Source organism: Ovis canadensis, chromosome 16 (assembly GCF_042477335.2).
Source record: "Ovis canadensis isolate MfBH-ARS-UI-01 breed Bighorn chromosome 16, ARS-UI_OviCan_v2, whole genome shotgun sequence".
NCBI classification, from domain to species: Eukaryota; Metazoa; Chordata; class Mammalia; order Artiodactyla; family Bovidae; genus Ovis; species Ovis canadensis.
Window position 1 is genome coordinate 76,144,868 of NC_091260.1, and position 20,666 is coordinate 76,165,533.

General features: G+C 40.0%; 1 protein-coding gene across 1 annotated transcript in view; it reads right to left on the bottom strand.

The window, feature by feature from the left end:
- The window catches only part of MARCHF6 (membrane associated ring-CH-type finger 6), a 74,904-nt gene that overhangs the window by 17,335 nt on the left and 36,903 nt on the right, over positions 1-20,666 (bottom strand). The window contains exons 9-20 of the mRNA XM_069556098.1: positions 20,439-20,471; positions 16,377-16,428; positions 14,593-14,651; positions 13,277-13,357; positions 12,759-12,827; positions 12,600-12,674; positions 11,525-11,659; positions 9,596-9,715; positions 8,532-8,632; positions 5,871-6,008; positions 4,150-4,354; positions 2,210-2,279 (exon numbers count right to left, since the gene is read on the bottom strand). Of these exons, the coding sequence (XP_069412199.1) occupies positions 2,210-2,279; positions 4,150-4,354; positions 5,871-6,008; positions 8,532-8,632; positions 9,596-9,715; positions 11,525-11,659; positions 12,600-12,674; positions 12,759-12,827; positions 13,277-13,357; positions 14,593-14,651; positions 16,377-16,428; positions 20,439-20,471 (1,138 nt within the window). The remainder of the gene's footprint in view (positions 1-2,209; positions 2,280-4,149; positions 4,355-5,870; positions 6,009-8,531; positions 8,633-9,595; positions 9,716-11,524; positions 11,660-12,599; positions 12,675-12,758; positions 12,828-13,276; positions 13,358-14,592; positions 14,652-16,376; positions 16,429-20,438; positions 20,472-20,666) is intronic.

A 20,666-nucleotide genomic window follows, 5' to 3' on the forward strand; every position in this document is an offset into this window, starting at 1 on the left:
ACAACTCTGCAAGCAGTAACGACCCTCCATTCTGAAGACTGAGAAACCAAGGCCCCTACCGAGGGCACACGAGGGTGGCGGCTGAAGGGGAACTCACGTTTACATGACCAAGATCATGCTCTGGATCACTGACCCACACTGTCTCCAATCCCAATCAAACCACCTCAACAGTCAAGTTTATAGGCCATAATGCTAATAATATTACAGACTTCTTTGCAGTATCACAAAACAGCTTGGGTATAAAGATAAGTAATTTTTAAAGACAAACACATGCAAATGTCACATGAAATAAACACATATGCTTGTTAAAGATTTAAAAGTATCACTGATAATTCTGTAAAAATGTCAAGCATTCTATGTATATATGTATTTCTACTCCAGCAAGGAGATTAAACCAGCCAATCCTATAGGAAATCAGTCCTGAATATTCACTGGAAGGACTGATGCTGAAGCGCCAATACTTTGACTACCTGGGGCTTCCCTGGTGGTACAGAGGTTAAAGCGTCTGCCTGCAATGTGAGAGACCTGGGTTCGATCCCTGGGTCGGGAAGATCCCCTGGAGAAGGAAATGGCAACCCACTCCAGTATTCTCGCCTGGAGAATCCCATGGACGGAGAAGGAGCTTGGTGGGCTACAGTCCACGAGTCGCAAAGAGTCGGACACGACTGAGCGACTTCACTTTCACTTTCACTTGTGAAAAACTGACTCACTGGAAAAGACACTGATGCTGGGAAAGATTGAAGGCAGGAGCAGGGGAAGACAGAGGATAAGATGGTTGGATGGCATCACCGACTCAGTGGACATGAGTTTGAGCAAGTTCTGGGAGTTGGTGATGGACGAGAAGCCTGGTGTGCTGCAGTTGATGGGGTTGCAAAGAGTTGGACATGACTGACTGACTGAACTGAACTGATTTTTATTCCAAAGTTTTTGTTGTTTTGGTTGGCTGGTTTTAAAAAATTTAAAGCTTTCTTTTAATTCTGTACTTCACATACTTCTAAAGTGTTTTTGAGAGGTTAGATTCGTTTCTAGTTTGTAGTAACTTAACGTTAGTTAAAATGTAGCTATAGGAAAGTAACCTGTGGGAAAACAGCATCCTCACCACCTTAAATGTGTACTATGACAAGTATTTCTGTAATTAAACATAGCTGCATTCCTTTCCCCAGATGCTGGGAGTGGATTAACAGGGAAGTATTTACTTAACAATCTTTAATGAGATTAAAGTACTTGTATTGCCAAATTCAAGTAATAAAACTGGATTTCTTTCCTCTGTTAACTTTTTAATATTTCTGATAAAAATGAAAACGGAACTTAAAAACCACAAAGCTGTCCAAAGTTCAAAAATTTAAGTTTTCTCAAAAATATGTTTATTTCACTGCACCTCCCCAGGTGGCACTAGTGGTAAAGAACCCACCTGCAAACCTAGAAGACATAACAGACGTGGGTTTGATCCCTGGGTCAGGAAGATCCCCCTGGAGGAGGGCATGGCAACCCACTCCAGTATTCTTGCCTGGAAAATTCCCATGGACAGGGGAGCCTGGCAGGCTACAGTTCATAGGGTTGCAAAGAATCAGGCACAACTCAAGTGACTTAGCAATGGTTAACCAGGCTTTGTCATTTTAACAGTTGAGATCTGAGTAGTGAACTCAGGAGCAGTCAAAAATCAGTGAAGAAACAGTTAAAACAAAATTTAAAAAAAAACTTTATTTTTACCAGTTTAAGTTAAATCACAACTCTTACACAAATCAGAAAATAATTTTTTTAAGAAACTTCACTTGAAATTAATTAGTTGCTCCTTCTCAGCCTTAGCCCACATGGGAGAAAATTCAAGTATTTAAGGTAAATCTGATTTATAAAGTTATATTGAGTGCTATAATCAAGACACTAGCTCACTATACATTTGTATGCTTGATAAAACCTGGAAAGTATCTTCCACTTGGTTATGATTTAAGTGGCTAACACATCAGTATGATTCCGGTTTTCTTGCTGCTATGAAGCACTAACAAGGAGGCTGGGGGGAAGTGAGCTGCTTTTGATACTTTGTGACTGGCTTTGAACTCTGTTCCCATGTACCCTACATTCAATAAAAATGAAGGGAAAACTGCTTCAAGTTTATCTTTGATGAAAAGATCACATCTCAGCAAAATATACCCTGTTAAAATGTAGCATCTTTTCATGATGTCATTAGCAGAGAGCTAGGACAAGCTCATACCTGGTAGAGTAAGGCAGATGAGGCTGGCAATCAGTAAGGTTATACACATGAAGACAATCAACAAAAATATCTGCAAGGCAAAACACAGCAGTGCATAAACAGTAGTCACGTGCTCAATGTATTTTAGGACACCACTCAAAGAATCAACACAATTCTCTCAGTAAAAAACAAACTGTCTATACTGGCATTTCCAAGACTCGTTCCATTTTACATAAAAAGGAAACTTTCATTTTAGATAATATTAACTATAACTCTGGCTAAAAGGAAACTGCTTCCACTTTAATATAATCAGATACATCAGCAAATAACAAGCAAATATATTTTAAATCAGAGAGCACAAAGATAAAACACGATCAACTTACATTTTCCCTCACTCACTGTTCATTAAAACTAAAAATAGCCACTTATTTTTATCAAATTCTCAAAAACAACTTTTCATGAAAAGAAAGCTTACTCTATAACAGTGCCATCCAATCAGAACACTCTGATGATGGAGATGTCTACACCTGCACTGCTGAACACGGGAGCTATGGGTACATGAGGCCACCAAACACTTTACAGGGGGTCAGTGTGAATGAATGCTGGAATTTAAAATTCTAGGTACTTAAAGTATGTCTACAAGAATTGTTATTTTTTTTAGCTTAATTGATATAAATGACAAATTAAACTATATTAATAATAAAGTGTTCAGTGTGGTCTGATATACATATATGCTGCGAAGGAATATCCACCATTCAAGATAATTTACCACATGTCTACAAGTAGTATTTATTTTTAATTAAGTTTAAAAGTAAACAATCATCATAGCTATAGCTGATGGCTCCTATATGGAAAAGTGTAGATAGAAAGGAAACACCCTGAGACAAGAAGGAAGTGGCCATCCTGGACAGAGAGATATAAAGAGTGCTGCCTACCTGGACCCAACCAGGCCCTGAGGGCAGGGCTCCGGCAGGGAGACGGCAAGCACCAGCGGGAACACCGCACGACCGGGCATGGAGACTCGGTCAGCTTCCACTGCCTGCCTGACAGACCCTGTGGTGGTCCTCTCTCTAATCTGGACCACACAGTACCTTCTGGTTAGGAAAGGATCTTTTGTCAACTGAAGAGCCTCGTCTCTCACAGTTCCTCCATCTCTGGCAGTTCACCTACACCTCCTGCCTCAACTCCATCCATTCGCTTCCCTGCAGGTCCATACATCTCAATGTGCCTCTTGTCCTGACAATAGGCCTGGAATGCCTTTTCACACCTGCTTTTTTTAATCTGCTTGATCTAATTTTAAAGATTTAAAAGTATCAACTCCTCCATGAAGCTTCTTGAACAACTTCCAAAAAAGTGTTTTGTGGAACAAGAAGTGGGCAATCATGTAACGTGCTACTAATACAGCAAGTGAGGTGAGGACCAAGACCGGACCATGGAATCTAACACCCTGAAGGTCCCTGGAGACCCCTGAAGGATCAGTTTCGGTAGCATCTGGAGGAAGGTCTTGGTGACCTTGGCAGGCACTTCCTTAACCAATCTGGTCTTCAGTTTTATCAGATATAAACAAAAGATTACTACTCATTCCTTGGAGCACTGGGATTAATACTTCAAGGATTAAAGAGAGAAAAACTCTAAAATGCGGATTCCAGTTCCTGACACAGGAAATGAATCAAGAATGTTGATTTCTTATTTGATCTAGAGTCTTCTTGTTCCTTACAAATGGCAGGGGCCAATGGCACATGGACGCCCAACTCCATGGCTCATGTCTAAAATTTGATAAACTTACCTGACATTTACATACATAACGTATTGTAGAATGAGAGGAGTGAAAGATAGGTTCTCCTCAGATGACTGTAAGATGTGTTTATACCAAGGACTCTATACTAACAGTACCAATAACAGCAGCAAAAGTTCTCAACAGAAACCTGAAAAATCTTCTGTTAAGTCTGTACAGTACCTACCCTGAGTGGAAAATTTAAAGGCCGGCGGTAAGGCTGAAAGCCGACAGGCCCGCCCTGCTGGAGTATGGCTTGGTGGGCTGCGTGCAGGCCTTCCCCCACCACGGGAATAGCGTTGTTATTTCGGGCATGCTGGTTATTGTTAACCTGTTGGTTTGCACTGTTCTCATTTTCTTCCTGGTCTCCCAACAAGTAGGAATGAAGATCCCTGTGTAAAAATTGCATCAGTAAAAATTCTCACTCAGAATAAAACAGCAGACATGACACTGTCTGTAATAACAACTATGATTATAATTACTGGTGATCCTTAATAATTATTACTTAGGGAAGAAAAGGTATAAGTAGAACCTATGCAGAGCACTACCATTACCTTAATCTGCTCTAAATGTTGCTGCCTGCTTTAAATGAAACCCTTCCAAATGTAAAGTTAATTAACATACAGAATACCCCATAAATTTGATCTATTTTATGTTTTCTTCAGCCAACATCTGAGAAAAATCAGTAACTGGGGGAAAAAAAAGTGTACAACATACAAGATACTCTATGTGAAGAATTTTAGGGAAAAAAGTATCAATTTCTCCTTTCACTACAGATGACTACCGTGTCTGCTATGATATGCAGCTCAACTAAAACCTCCAAGCCACAAATGAGTTACAGCACAAATGAGACGGGGAGGGAGGAGGCATGGCAAGCCACTGAGCCGTTAGAGGAGGATACATGTTCAAGCAGAACCCAGTGCACACGGGCATCCCCTGGAGGCACTGTGGGTCTAGCCCGGACACCACAAGAAAGCCAACATTGCAGTAAAGGGGTCAAGACTTGTGGTTTCTGAGTGTATATAAAACCTATGCTTACTCTTGACTATAATCCAGTAAGGGTGCAGTAGCACTGTCTTTAAAAAACAAGGTACCTGCCTTAATTTAAAAATACTTTACTGCTAAAGAATGTTAACCATCATCTGACAAACCTTCAATTTATAAAAAAAAATACTGTAAGTGTGAAGCACAAAAAAACAAATTATGCCCATATTTCACATTAAGGTATCTCAGTTCATATACTGTTGAAGCCTCGCTTGGAGAATTTTTAACATTACTTTGCTAGCGTGTGAGATGAGTGCAATTGTGCAGTAGTTTGAACATTCTTTGGCACTGCCTTTCTTTGGGATTGGAATAAAAACTGACCCTTTCCAATCCTAATTTATCAGGTTAGGACTTCCTAAAAAATGGTAACTTGGTTTGTTTTTAATGCACTATAAAGCATTTTACTTTTACCCAGTTTAATGAAAGAACTTGGGCCGCAACCCCTCTATAAGAGGGTAAAAACATGCATGTATGCGTGCTAAGTCCTGTCAGATTCTTTGCGACCCCATGGACTGTAGCCCGCCAGGCTCCTCTGTCCCTGGGATTCTCCAGGTAGGAATATAGCAGTAGGTTGCCATCTCCTTCTCCAAAGGATCTTCCTGATCCAGGGATCGAACCCGTGTCTCTGGCACTGGCATGTGATTTTTAACACTGACCCACCTGGGAAGCCTCCCAACACATGTATACATTCTCCATAAAAGTATAGCAATAATTAGAAAAGCTTTCATAAGTATTATATACACTTGCAGATATCATCAAAATGTCTCTTATTAAAACTAACTCTTCCTGAGTGGGGCATGCTTTTTCAGAAAGGTTACTAAACGATCACAAATGACACGCCTATGTGGCACCTGCCGTACTTACAGCAAGTATCCAGCAGTGACAGTCCAGGCTCGCACCAGTCCCTTCAGCCACTGCCGCGTGTGTCCCTGTTCGAGTAACGCTGGTAAGACAACCTGAAGCAGAAGCAGCTCAAGGGACAGTTCACTCACTGGAGCATCACTAAGATAATTACAAAAAGCCAAAACTCACAATGTAGATTCAATTTCCATTGTCACCCCCACCCTGTACCATATTAAACATTTAATGGAATGATGGTAAAACTCCTTGAAGAGTCGCATGAACTTACTGCCTTTATCACCTCACATCCACTCTCAGTTGAAGACAACAAGGCATCTCCCTCAAACATCACCAAAACCGTTCCTGATGACTGTCAGGGTTAGGGTTAGGGTTAGGGTTAGTCATCTAACATGACTGTCGTGTTGTTAGAGTGACGGGCAGGTCCTGGTCTGCAACTCACTGGCTATATTAGTAGTGTAGTACACCACCAGCCACTCTGCGCTCCTCAGAACGTTTTCTCCATGGACACCTCGCCAAGGCGTTTTGGTTCCTCCTCATCTCCCTGACTTGGACACAATGAAAGGCCCTTGCTCTCTCTATTCTCATCTGCATGTGCTCTCTGGATGCACGCAACCTCCTGTGGCTTAAGACAGCAACCTTCTGTAAACTTCTATGTACTATCAGACATCTGCCCTAATCCTTAATTTACATACCCAAAGAGCCAACCCAACGTTTCACAGAACACCCAAGACATCTTAAATTGATCGTGCTCAGTATCAAATTCCCACTCCTCCTTAAACCCTGCTCTTCCACAATCTCCCTCTTCTTAGTAAATGCCAACTCCATCCTTCAGGTGCTCAGGACAGAAACTTAGATCCTTCGCTGCCTTTCTTCACCCTTCATTCAAACATACAGAGAATCCTATGGACTGTACCCTAATCGCACCCTAAATCAAACCACCTCTCCTGACGCCACGGCCACTTCCTCCATCTCAGCTACCCTCGCCTCTCACCAGGATGTGGCACTACCCTCCTGGCTGGCTTCCTGCTTCTGCCCTGGCCATCCCAAACCTGGCTCGTCTAGTCACAGTACCCAGACTGAACCCTGGGAAACCTACGTCAGATCACTGCTCTCTCTGCTCAACCTCCCCAAAACCCCCACCCCTCAAACCACTCAAAGCCAAAGTGCTTACCATGGCTTACAAGGCTCTGGAAGACCCAGCTTCCCACGACCTCTCCGACTCCCAGCCAACTACTTTTCTCCTTCTTTCAGTGCCGCCAAACTGGCCTCCAGCTGCTCCTCAACCCAAACTCAATGCCGCTGCACATGCCTGCCCAGCTGCAAAGGGCCCTTCGCCTTCAGAGATGCACGCGGCTCACTCCCTCATCACCTCCTCAGGGCCTCCTCAACTGTCACTTCAGGGCCTCACTAGTCACTTCTTTGTTCATTTTTTCCCACAGCACTTATGACTCTCTGGCATATTACATATTTTACCTATTTTATTGGCTATCTCCCCCACTGAAAGACAAGTCCAGAAGGACACAAATTGTTCCTGATTCTGATTTGTTCACTGTTCCATCCCTTGCACACAGAGAAGCACCTAGTATATGATGGGCCCTCAATCTTGCTGAATGGAAGAATGCACTACACACTGTTACAACAGCTCCACTGAACTTCTAGGTGTAACCGACTGCCAAGATGGGACTATTCCAACAATGCATAGGACCAACTATGCTTTCTGGTCCTCGCTACAACTGAACACACAAGGACGGGGAGGTGACTTACTCTAGATAGCAAAAAACTCAAGAGAATAAAACCTCAGTTTGGATTCTGAGGAGAGACAGCAAAAGCTTGCAGAAGGTCACTACAAACAGAGAGGGAAAGACCAGGAACAGCTAGGCCTTTATGGGGAGACTCAATGGAGGCTGCGTGGGGCTGTGGAGTAGAATTCCAGTCAGACGATGCTGGACAAGAGGCTCAAAAGGCAGTGTGAGGGAAAAAAAAAAAAAAAAGGGCAGTGTGAGATTATGCCAAGCCTTGTATGTCATTCTACACTACCCATATATTACTATGCATATCATAGAGGAAGAGGGAGATTTGTTACAGATGGATTATAAACGGAGAAAAAGAAAAAGGCCTAAAATATTAAGTGGTATATCATTGATTTTTATAAGAGATCATAAAGAATTAGAACTGACAAGATTGAGAGACAATTACAAGTAAATCTGAGGAAGAAATTCAATTTGCCTGGCATATTTAGATGACTGAAGAGAAGATACAAATCACTGAAGAAGGGAATGTAGGAGACTAGGTTTCCAGGTTACTTTAGTCTTTAAATCAAAATAATATTTTTCCATTTATAAGCCTATCTTCATCTGTAATTACATGTTTAACTATGGCTACCTTACCTACGATGTAATGCTTTTCATATAAAGATGACACTACTAGGTACCTCTCATTAGGAATGCTAACATTTCAATGCTAAACAAAGGAACACTGCATATGCAGAAAAACGAAAGTCTTTCTTTGGAAAATATAACTGCTAATGTTCATATGGAAAATTTTAGTTATCAGATGACTGCTAATATCTGTGAGAAATGAAATGTTTTATTAAATGTATGTACTCTGAGTATCAAGTCTCTAACAGACTTTTAATTGTAAAGCTTCCAAATATCAAAAACTTACCTATAGAGCATGACATTGTATGGGAGAAAATGAGGCAGCAGACTCTTGATTATCCGTATAGGCAGCCACAGCATCAGGAGGACGATGGAGCCGAAGACAATCTGCAGCAAGAGAAAGGGCAGGCCGGGCACCACTGTCACCATTCGTGAGAGACGGCAGAGTCCAGTTCAGGTCGACGTATGCCCAGGGCACTGAGTGTTCTCACTCAACACACTACACCTGGGTCACTCTGTGTGAAGACGAGTTCCTAGGACAGCTGCTCCTCTCTCTCTAGGACACAAGGGCTCAGACAGGAGCCACAAAGGATAACCACGGCACGGTATACGAAAAGAGAGCTAGAAGCTCGCAATGAAGGATCAGAACTGTCTGCCGCATAATAAACCACCGGTGACAGTAGGAGAGAACCCATACTAATGACACAAAAGTTTCCAAAGGGCTCACAATATTGCTTTTAGAATTTTATCTTGGAAAAACTTAAGATTTAACTGGGCAATTTCTTTTTCCACCCAGGGAAGAAATTTTGAGATGGTTCTATTAAGAGTTTAATGTGCTGTGCTCAGTCACTTAGCTGTGTCCGACTCCCTGCAACCCCATGGACTACACAGCCAGCCAGGCTCCTCTGCCTATGGAATTTTCCAGTCAAGAATACTGGAGTGAATTGTCATGCCCTCCTCCAGGGGATCTTCCTGACCCAGGGATTGAACCCACATTTCTTGCATCTCCTGCATCGGCAGGTGGATACTTTGCCACAGCCCCACTTGGGAAATCCCAAGAGTTTAATTTAGAAGCTATTAACAAGTCTCTACTGCTTAAATGCAAATTAAACATAATTCTGAAACCCATAATTAGGCAATTAATTATACTTCTAAAGAACCAAAAGGCATTTTCGTTTATTAACATTTTATCAAAGAAACCAACAAAATAACTATTTGATAACCAACTTCCACAGGTGTAGATAAACCTAAATTATTCAATCCACTCTACCAGTCCTTCTGACCAAAAAAACAAAAAAACTCAAGGGTAACCCATTTTACTTCAAAATCATTAAAAAAAATTACACTTACCACTGACAAAATAAATCTTCGAAGATGCCTATAAATAGGCAAATGAATCATTTCTTGTACTGGATTAAAATCTGGATCATTCAAATTCCTTAGAAACCATAAAACACCAGGCCGAAGTACCTGAAAATTTATTTCAAATGCTATAAATATCCATCAATGTCTTCTGTCTCTGTATATGAGCTAAAACATTAACAGAGAAGCTTTTTAAATTATTTTGGCATCTTAAGAAATTGGCCCTAGAAAATTCATGTAACTCTACTTGGAAAAGAAGTTCCTATATCAGAATTAAAACTATCCTGTGCCTGATGTTCTCTGATGCTTTTAATCATTCAATGGAAAAATTTTACTAAGTACAATCTGTCAAGAAATCTAGACTTCCAAGATGAACAGTAAGTATTTTTATAAAAATTATAACTATATTGTATAATCTGGGAAGAATTGGGTTATAATTTATAATTATCCTTAACAAAAGATGTGATTTCAGTCTTACACTTTTCAAGACGACTTACCTTAATTAAGAAACCCTTCAGCTTCTCAGTATCTTCAAGTGACTACCTATTACATCATTTTCCCTGGCTCAGGAGAAAGCATCAACTCTAGAGGTTGTGGGTGATGGGACAATGGATGAGCCTGAGGGTTAGTTTTGGGTGGCCCAAACTCATTGAGCTACCCTGTGTAAAGTCTCTCATCTGCCCAAATTCTGTTTTTCCATTTTTCAAACAAAGCAATTATTACAGTTAGATGGAAACCTTTAAGTTTCCATCTAACTCCAAAATACTATGATTCTGTATCAACAAAAAACTACCACATTGATAAAATGAAAAAATTCAGTATAAAATATTTTATCAATGAAGAATGTAATTTAGAGGTCACATAAAATTACAATTTGAAAAATATACTTAGTTTTAATCACTAGTTTCAAAACAAGAATAAAGGCTTTATTTGCAAACAGAATTACTGAACTTATACTCTTATGTTTCAGGAGAATATTTTGGACCCCACCTCATCCCTAGCTCCTCAAATCTCTCAAAAGAGCGGAGTAACCATGAATAGCTTTATGCCTTTGTGCGTCAGTGTTCCATTCACACTGTACTAGTTGCCAGCCTGCTCCTTCAGCCCTGCTTCTCCAGCACTGCTCTCGTGGAGTAAGTGGACTTGCTCCCTGGCTGTATTCCTTTCCAGAATGTAACACTGAGTAGGCACTCTGTCCTTGTTTCTCCCGATTACCCCAGCATACAGCACAGAGGCTGGCACAGAGTCAGTGTACAGTACTGTTTGGGGAAAGAATTCAGAGCAGAAAGTACATTTATTACAATTACTCAAGTCTCACACTTCCTTTTGCACCAGGTGACTAAGCATGAGATGCATCCTAGTCAAACACTCACACTGTTTTACTGTCTTCATATCAGTAAGGACCGTATTCTGAAACCAGGATTGGTAAAAGCTCCCACCTGGCAACTGAACCAGAATCATAAAGAAGCCCCACTATCATACTATACTTAAGGAGTATAAACGGCTTCAAGACCATTTTACACATCTGATCCTGTGAAACCATACCCTTTGGGAATTTCTAGCATGTCCTTGAATGAAGTCCAAAATAGGCTCACATCACATAAAGAAGTCCAAGAACACGTATTTGAGGATGGTTAAAATACATACCAAGTAAAACAAGTGCTTTTATTTAAATTTTCCCCTCACTCTACTCATATTTCAAACTGACAGAAATAATAAAACCTGCCAGTTTTTGAGACCAATAACTTAAACATGATTTAAAGCAATTGAGCCAAACTAGTCTACAGCTATTCCCTCTTACAATAAAGAGAAAAAGACTGAGCTAGGAAATCATCATAGCCTTTAAGGCATGCCACGTCGTTAAAGCAGAAGTCCTTTCCATGAAGGCGCAATGTTGGCACTTCCCGTGGAGCTTACCTCTCTCAGTAACAGAATGAAGGAGGCAAAGTAGAACACATACACCATTCCCACCAGCCAGTGCAGAAACATGGTAGTGCCTGGGGCCGACTGAAAGCTCAGCTCCCGATCTTTCAGAGTAGCATCAAACATTTCCTAAATCAAGACAGAATAGGTGAGAGAGATCTGTACCACTCACCTCTGCTGAATTAACATCTTCACATTCTAGGAAGGGAATCAATCACCATACATGAAAGTTCTGATGTTTCTAGGATTACAGTTCCCTTAAAGGCATTTCATAGTAGAAATAAGGTTGAATGCTATTTCAAAGACATACATGACATTTTGAAAAATTTAAAAGAGGCAATATTGATGGATCTATTTGTGAATAAGAACTTTACCAATGTTGCTATTGTGAAAGAAACATTTATGTTACCATAATACCTTCTTCTCTTGGTTACAGATCTAAATTAATGGTGGGTTTTAATACTATGAGAGAAAATGTTACCTCAGAAAAGGCAGCTTTTCTATATTTAATTATTTTTTGAGAAGAAACTGATTATCACTGACAGCCATTAAAGATTTTAATGAAGACTGAGCATCTTAGTTAAAACAAATGGTTAGGGTTGAATTTATTACCATAAAGGTAGTCTTCTTATAAGATTTCTTTCTTTTTTTTTTTTCCTTTTTTCTTTCTTTGAGGAGTTTCCCAACCAGGGACTGAACCTGGGCCACAGCAGTAAAAGTGCTGAGTCCTAACCAGCAGACCACCAGGGAACTCCTTTGATTTACTCTTTTTACGTTTATAACATCTTGGCATCTTTATGAAAGTGAGAAGAGTTAAGTAAGAAAGTTCTTCACTAATTAGTAGAAAGGTTCCAGTCAAAACAGTCTAACATCAAATATGTGTACAAACCTCACAAAAATCAGGTACTCAGGAAAAATTAACGACATTGAGAATCTATGATGATACATTCTCAAAAAAAAATAAATTATCATCAAATATTGGCTTTCCAGTAAAAGGAACCCATTCTAAAGACTTTTTAAAAAGCTTTTAAATTATTAGATTGTATTAGATAATGAAAAATAAACTCACCAAGGAACAGATATCCAGCCACCAGCCACAAATGAGAGGGAAAACTCCAATTTCTACCACCACTAACAAAGAGACCTTAAGTAAAAATAAAGGTCATCAATATCACCTAAATGGGGAGAAAGTATTTCCAGTCTTAATTTATTAAAAGGAATTAATTACCTTAACAACAATATAGCAGACTCCTAGCAAGCGACGAGACCTATGAAATTTAACAAGGGTTGCCAATCCCTACAGTGTGTCGTCAAGGAAAAACTGAACATTTAAGAAAAGATACAGATAAACAGCAAGGTCCTACTGTATAGCACAGAGAAACATTTAATATCCTATGACAAACCATAATGGAAAAGAATTATTTTTAAAAATAATGCATATATATGTATAACTGAATCACTTTGCTGTATAACACATGTAAATCAACTATACTCCAACAACAACAAAAAACTTGTTTATTTCAAAATAGTACAGATACAATGAAACAGGTAACTAGGCAACACTCAGTACTATCTGACAGACAGAATTAATTTATCTCAATTTTTTCTGCTCTCATCCTCACTACAAATACCCACAACTTCAACTAAGAAGGACTAGTGGAGAAAAATAGTTTTCATCAATAAGAATAACTCTTGGGTTAATAATAGTAACATTACTGAACCCCAACCTGGTTCATTAAAGGATACATGACAAATTATCAATGTTATTGCTAAAAGTATGTACCCAACTATGGTTGTGATTAGGCCTTCAAAATGAGATGCTTGGACCTAGACAAAAGAAAATAAATTAAATATTAATTTTACTACATGGCCTATACCCATTAAACAATGTTTATTAAACAATCCAAGTTGACTATATAACTCTCTATAACCGTCCATAAAATCCCCTCTGGATGACAATTCTGCAAACCGGATTCTCCCAATGACTGAAATTTACTACAAAAAGATGAGGAAAAATTAAAGACTAACACTTTGCTCAAGCAGACAAAATCAGAGTACAGTGAATTAAATTTTACAAAAATAAGAAAGAAGCTGTAACAGTCTGCACTCTAGTCCACGCTGAAGTGGACCCGCTAAAGGCTGAGTGCTAAAGGAGCAGCACACGGCCTGGGCTATTCACCGGCCACGTGCAACCAAGCCACCTTCTCTCCTACCGCCACGGTTCCAGTTTTCTTTGCTCTGTAAATCTGTTTCATTCTCAACTTACAAAGAGCAAGAGCTTGGATTGTGACAAACACTGCTCACCTTTTGGTTCCTGAATATCACACAGCAAGTGCTATTAAAATGTATCAAAGCATTTATCTGACTTTTCAAGTTCTCACATTCATCGAGTGAGAATCTGGAGAGGTGCATTAAATACCAGAACATGTCTCTTTGCCATTTCGGAAACTTCAGAATGTGATTTCTCAGGATTCACACACACAAATGGACCAGAATGTTCCAACTATGCTAGCTGTCCTCAAAGGACTAACTCTGCCCCACCCCCGCCCCCGCTGAAAATAGTAGTTGTCCATCCCAATATTTATCTATCTCTGGAAAATAACCATAAATGTCAAAATTAGAGCAAACTATTTAGAAGATACCACAGCTCATCATTCTGACACAGATCAACATTTAAAAAAACTGATTAACATCTCGTTACCTTTCTAAATTCACTATGGGGCAACTAGGGAAAAGGGAGAGAATGGAGCTCGCAAGCCAGTGGTCAGGTGAAAAGGTCAGTCTGTAAGAAAGCTTCCCCACAGCATGTCTCCCGCCTGCCCCATAGGGAGGAAGACTGTGCCTCACGAGGTTCAGAGAACACCTTCCACACCTCCCAACATTTCTATGTCTTGAGCCGCTTTTCGCTTAAGACATGAACAAGGTGGTGTCAGATAAACTACTCCTTCATGTAAGGCAGACAGAGAAATGAAATAACTCTTTACAATATTATTACTTACTCAACATACATCAAATTTAGGGTTTAATTACTGAAATTAAGTTTGTGAAAGTATCATACTCACGTGTTCTTCAAATCCCAAACCAACAAGAGAAAAGTGACCGATGTGGTAAGGGCAAAATGCTAAAAGGGGGGAAAAACTCAATGAAAACTTCAAAATCAAAAGAATGAACACTCCTAGTACCAACCCCACTAAAAGGAACAAAGGCTTCTTAGAGAAATGAAAGACCCCAGAACCAAAAATGTATTGCCTGTGGTATTCTCTAGAACCAGAAAACAAAAAAGTTATCAAGCTCTAATAAGCTCACAATGAAAGGACACAAGAACCATTGTGAAAAGGGTCTCACAGGCCAAAGAGAAGAAGCTGTGTCAAAAAGAACCCCAAAACTAAAGAAAACACTGAATATATACAAACCCATGAGTTCATAATCTTCAAAAAAGGGAATGCCAAAAACCACAAGAGGAAAAAAAGCAACATAACACAAAACACTTTTATCAGCAAGGAAAGCAGTCTGTGCCAATAATTAAAGGAAAAGAACTGCACATCTGACCTGCTGCTTCAGATTAACGAAACGGTTCCAACTGATAAGAACGAGCTTTTCTTTATAGGAAAACCAGCCAATGAATGTTTTAAAATGACGGAATTTGAAAATTACCATTTTGCAATGCCTAATAAACATAAATTAATCCAGGCAAATATCAATGGCTAACAAAATTATTAGGTAAAAAGTTGATGGAACACTAGATATTTGCATGATAATAAAATACCACCTCCCACAGATTACTTTCTGGTGGTTAAAGGGAAACATGAAACCTAACGATAATGGCTTCAAGATACCATGACCTGAACCAAAGACAAAGGTGGAGAACCGGACATCGGGTACCTCCTGATATGTCGTATTATCGGGCAATGCATGACCAGTGAAGGTTTTGTCCTGCAAGTATTGACCCTGAATCAAATCAGGTCTTAGATCTAACTTTCAGTTTAGAGGAAATACAGAGTCAAAGGAGCAAGGTAGAAGATGGCATCAAGAAGTAATTAGAAAGGGGCAGACAGTGAGGCACTAAGAGGACTCTAAGGTCAGTCTGCAACCTGCAGTCTCTCCAGGACACCCGAAACATGGTCTAACCAATGACCCAAGTCTATCAGACTCCACCTTGAAGAACTGCTGGAGGAACCTTAGTTACTTGACTCAGTTTCCCTATCTTCCCCCAAAGCAGAAAAACTTGTGAGCTGCATCTCAATTCTGCCTTCCTTTCTCTCATGACCCCCAACTGGAGGGACTCTCAGTGCTGTCACAGAAACCTCACAGGTACAGCTGTGAAGTGTTTGGAAGTCACGGCATTACTGGAATCTGGTTCTGAGGGGAGTGACACTCGGGCTAAGTTCACTGTCTTTCCTCAAACCCGTATCTCTCTCTCCGACAGCTTCCAAGCCAAGGTCTCTGGAAAGGTCTTGGTCAGGACTTTAACAGATTAAAAACAAGACCTTCTGCCACAGGAAAGAACACAGAAATAATCAGCACAAAATTAATTTCAAAAGTGGGACACTGTATATTCTCAAGTCAGTCTAAAACCAGCTGCTACAAAAAGAGACAGAAATGCCCAACAGTAGAGCTGGCAGTAACAGCAGTCAGTGCTGCTTAGGAAAGAAAATATCTGTATACCTAGGGCCTTCCTATGCCAGATGACTGTCTAAAACTCCTTTCATATATTCCATATAAGTTCCATTCATATATTCCATTCTTATATTTCATATCAGGTTAAAACCAAACAAAACCTGTAGCAATGTCTGAAAAAACTAAACTCCTATCATAATATCATAAATAAAAGCAAAACACCACTTACCAAAAACAAGAATGAACAGTGTGTTTAAAGACACCACCCAAAAGACATGTTCCTAAAGAAAACAAGGATTAATAAAACATATTAATCTCCTATTGGATTTACATTTAATTCACTTAGGAAGATTGATATTTTTACTACAATCTTGAGATTTCATTCAGAAATTATATGTAACTTTTCACTTTTCATTAGACAGCTCATGTGTGTGTGCTAAGTTGCTCAGTTCTGTCCAACTCTTTGCGACCCTATGGACTGTAGCCTGCCAGGCTCCTCTGTCCATGGATTTTCCAGGCAAGAAAACTGGAGTGGCTGGCCATGCCCTCCTCCAGGGGATCTTCCTGACCTGGGGTTCGAACATGCAACTCTTACGTATCATGCATTATCAGGTGGGTTCTTTACCCGTACCACCTGGAAATCCCCAGATAGCTCCTAAAACGAAACCTAAAGAACTTGAAGTTCTTAATGTCACATATTAAAAAAATCAAATTAATCCAAAAATAGTTCCTCTTCAGAAATTAATAATATACCATGAACTGTATAGATTCTCATAAATACCAGATTTCACTTGTATCACACTAAGATATCCAAATAAAGAAAAATTTGAAAACCACATTATTTCTGAACAACATATTAATGTAAACTGCACAGCACTTCTTTCAGTGCCCAGTGTCTCTCTTTAAGGTCTCTCATCTGTGAGAAACTGAAAGTGATAAAAGGACAAAAGGTGGCTCAGTGAAAAAGAATCCACCTGCCAATGCAGGAGACATGGGTTTGATTTCTGGGTCTGGAAGATTCCCTGGAAAAGGAAAAGGCAACCCACTCTAGTATTCTTGCCTGGAAAATCGCACGGACAGAGGAGCCTGGCGGGCTACAGCACGTGGGGTCACAAAAGAGTCAAACACGACTGAGCGACTAAACAATAGCAACCTTCTATATTGACTGTATAGAATCATAATCCCTTATGATTATACTGTGGAAGTGAAAAATAGATTTAAGGAACTAGATCTGATAGAGTGCCTGGTGAACTATGGACAGATGTTCATGACATTGTACAGGAGACAGGGATCAAGACCATCCCCATGGAAAAGAAATGCAAAAAAGCAAAATGGCTGTGAAAAGAAGAGAAGCGAAAAGCAAAGGAGAAAAGCAAAGATATACCCATCTGAATGCAGATTTCCAAAGAATAGCAAGGAGAGATAAGAAAGCCTTCCTCAGTGATCAATGCAAAGAAACAGAGGAAAACAACAGAATGGGAAAGACTAGAGATCTCTTCAAGAAAATCAGAGATACTAAGGGAACATTTCATGCAAAGATGGGCTCAATAAAGGACACAAGTGGTACAGATCTGACAGAAGCAGAAGATATTAAGAAGAGGTGGCAAGAATACACAGAAGAACTGTACAAAAAAGATCTTCACAACCAAGATAATCACAATGGTGTGATCACTCACCTAGAGCCAGACATCCTGGAATGTGAAGTCAAGTGGGCTTTAGGAAGCATCACTACAAACAAAGCTAGTGGAGGTGATGGAATCCTAGTTGAGCTATTTCAAATCCTAAAAGATGACACTGTGGAAGTGTTGCACTCAATATGCCAGCAAATTTGGAAAACTCAGCAGTGGCCACAGGACTGGAAAAGGTCAGTTTTCATTCCAATCCCAAAGAAAGGCAATGCCAAAGAATGCACAAACTACTGCACAATTGCACTCATCTCACACACTAATAAAATGCTCAAAATTCTCCAAGCCAGGCTTCAGCAATACATGAACCGTGAACTTCCAGATGTTCAAGCTGGTTTTAGAAAAGGCAGAGGAACCAGAGATCAAATTGCCAATATCCGCTGGATCATCGAAAAAGCAAGAGAGTTCCAGAAAAAACATCTATTTCTGCAATATTGACTATGCCAAAGCCTTTGATTGTGTGGATCACAATAAACTGTGGAAAACTCTGAAAGTGATGGGAATACCAGACCACCTGACCTACCTCTTGAGAAACCTATATACAGGTCAGGAAGCAACAGTTAGAACTGGACATGGAACAGACTGGTTCCAAAAAGGAAAAGGAGTATGTCAAGGCTGTGTATTGTCACCCTACTTATTTAACTTATATGCAGAATATGTCATGAGAAACGCTGGGATGGATGAAGCGTAAGCTGGAATCAAGATTGCTGCGAGAAATATCAATAACTTCATATATGCAGATGACACCAACCTTATGGAAGAAAGTGAAGAGCCTCTTGATGAAAGTAAAGGAGGAGAGTGAAAAAGTTGGTTTAAAACTCAACATTCAGAAAACTAAGATCATGGCATCCAGTCCCATCACTTCATGGCAAATAGATGGGGAAACAGTGGAAAGTGGCTGACTTTATTTTGGGGGGGCTCCAAAATCACTACAGATGGTGATTGCAGCCATGAAACTAAAGGACGCTTACTCCTTGGAAGGAAAGTTATGATCAACCTAGACAGCATACTCAAAAGCAGAGACATTACTTTGCCAACAAAGGCCTGTCTAGTCAAGGCTATGGTTTTTCCAGTAGTCACGTATGGACGTGAGAGTTGGACTATAAAGAAAGCTGAACGGCGAAGAATTGATGCTTTTGAATTGCGGTGTTGGAGAAGACTCTTGAGAGTCCCCTGGACTGCAAGGAGATCCAACTAGTCCATCCTAAAGGAGATCAGTCCTGGGTGTTCATTGGAAGGACTGATGTGGAAGCTGAAACTCCAATACTTTGGCCACCTGATGCAAAGAGCTGACTCATTTGAAAAGACTCTGATGCTGGGAAAGATTGAGGGCAGGAGGAGAAGGGGATGACAGAGGATGAGATGGTTGGATGGCACCACCGACTCAATGGACATTAGTTTGGGTAGGCTCCGGGAGTTGGTGATGGACAGGGAGTCCTGGTGTGCTGCAGTTCATAGGGTCGCAAAGAGTCTGACACGACTGAGCAACTGAACTGAACTGAACCCGACTGTGATCTAACCTTGAATCTAAGCTGCTAAGTCACTTCAGTCATGTCCTACTCTGTGCAACCCCGCAGACAGCAACCCACCAGGCTCCGCCGTCCCTGGGATTCTCCAGGCAAGAACACTGGAGTGGGCTGCCATTTCCTTCTCCAATGCACGAAAGTGAAAAGTGAAAGTGAATTCGCTCAGTCATTTCGAGACCCCATGGACTGCAGCCTACCAGGCTCCTCCGTCCATGGGATTTTCCAGGCGAGAGTACTGGAGTGGGGTGCCATTGCCTTCTCCAGATCTAACCCTGAATAGGAGCTCACTAATATCACTTTTTACTAATCTGAGAATTATCATCAGATATATTCCTCAAATCCTCAAGCTATGAGCCTCAATTCCTATTCTAGCTCCATCCAGAGGCCGTTTTAGGAGGGCCTCTGTGAACAGCAGAGGGAAATTATGTGGGTCCGTGACATCGCTGGGCCCCTGGATCAAGCACACCTGAAGCCCATCCTTCCTCTAGACTTCCTCTTATGTTAGCAGTTTTAGTCAGCTGGAGTTTGGCTACCTGCAGCCAAAATCATCTTGATGACCAAAGCTATTTAAAAATCCCAAAGGGCAAGTTCTGTGACTTTATATCACAGAACCTGGAAAAAGCATCATTTCACCTTAAAGAACAAGTTCTTCGAAGAACTGCTCTTTACATTACAGTGGTACTCTTTATTGTTACGGTAAACATAGGTTAGGCTCAGCAAACAGGGCTCTCTCTGTGAACATCTCAAAGCTGCTGTTTTCACCAGTTCAGGCATTAAAACACAGCAAGCTGGGACTTTAAAAGAACACCAAGTTTTCTGAATTACCATCAACTTCGTATTTCATTTTCTTTTCTAAAATTCAAATATTTTTAATAATTTCATTTTTAGATAGCATTATGTTTATGCTTTGCCAATATTTTCAATACACAAAAAAGACTTTCTTCAATACACCAAGTAATCAAAAATCAAAGGGCATTTTGACCTTAGCATAAAAAGCAACCATATATTGTAAATTTGAGATCACTGAATCACTAAGACAAAGTTACAATTCTATTATTAAAGAAGATTAGCTTTACTTACTAGAAAAACTAGTGATCCATCAAGTCCTAGCATCTAAAATAAATAATAAGCATTAAATCAAGATTCAACAGGATTTTTATCTATTTATGAAAATAAATTTTATTAAAAATAAATTTTATTTATGAAAAAAGCTTATTATCCTTTCAATATCTTTAAACATAATATTTACCCACTACTTTCCAAAACAGCCTATCATTCTCAGAGACTGAAAAACTTATCGTAGGAGTT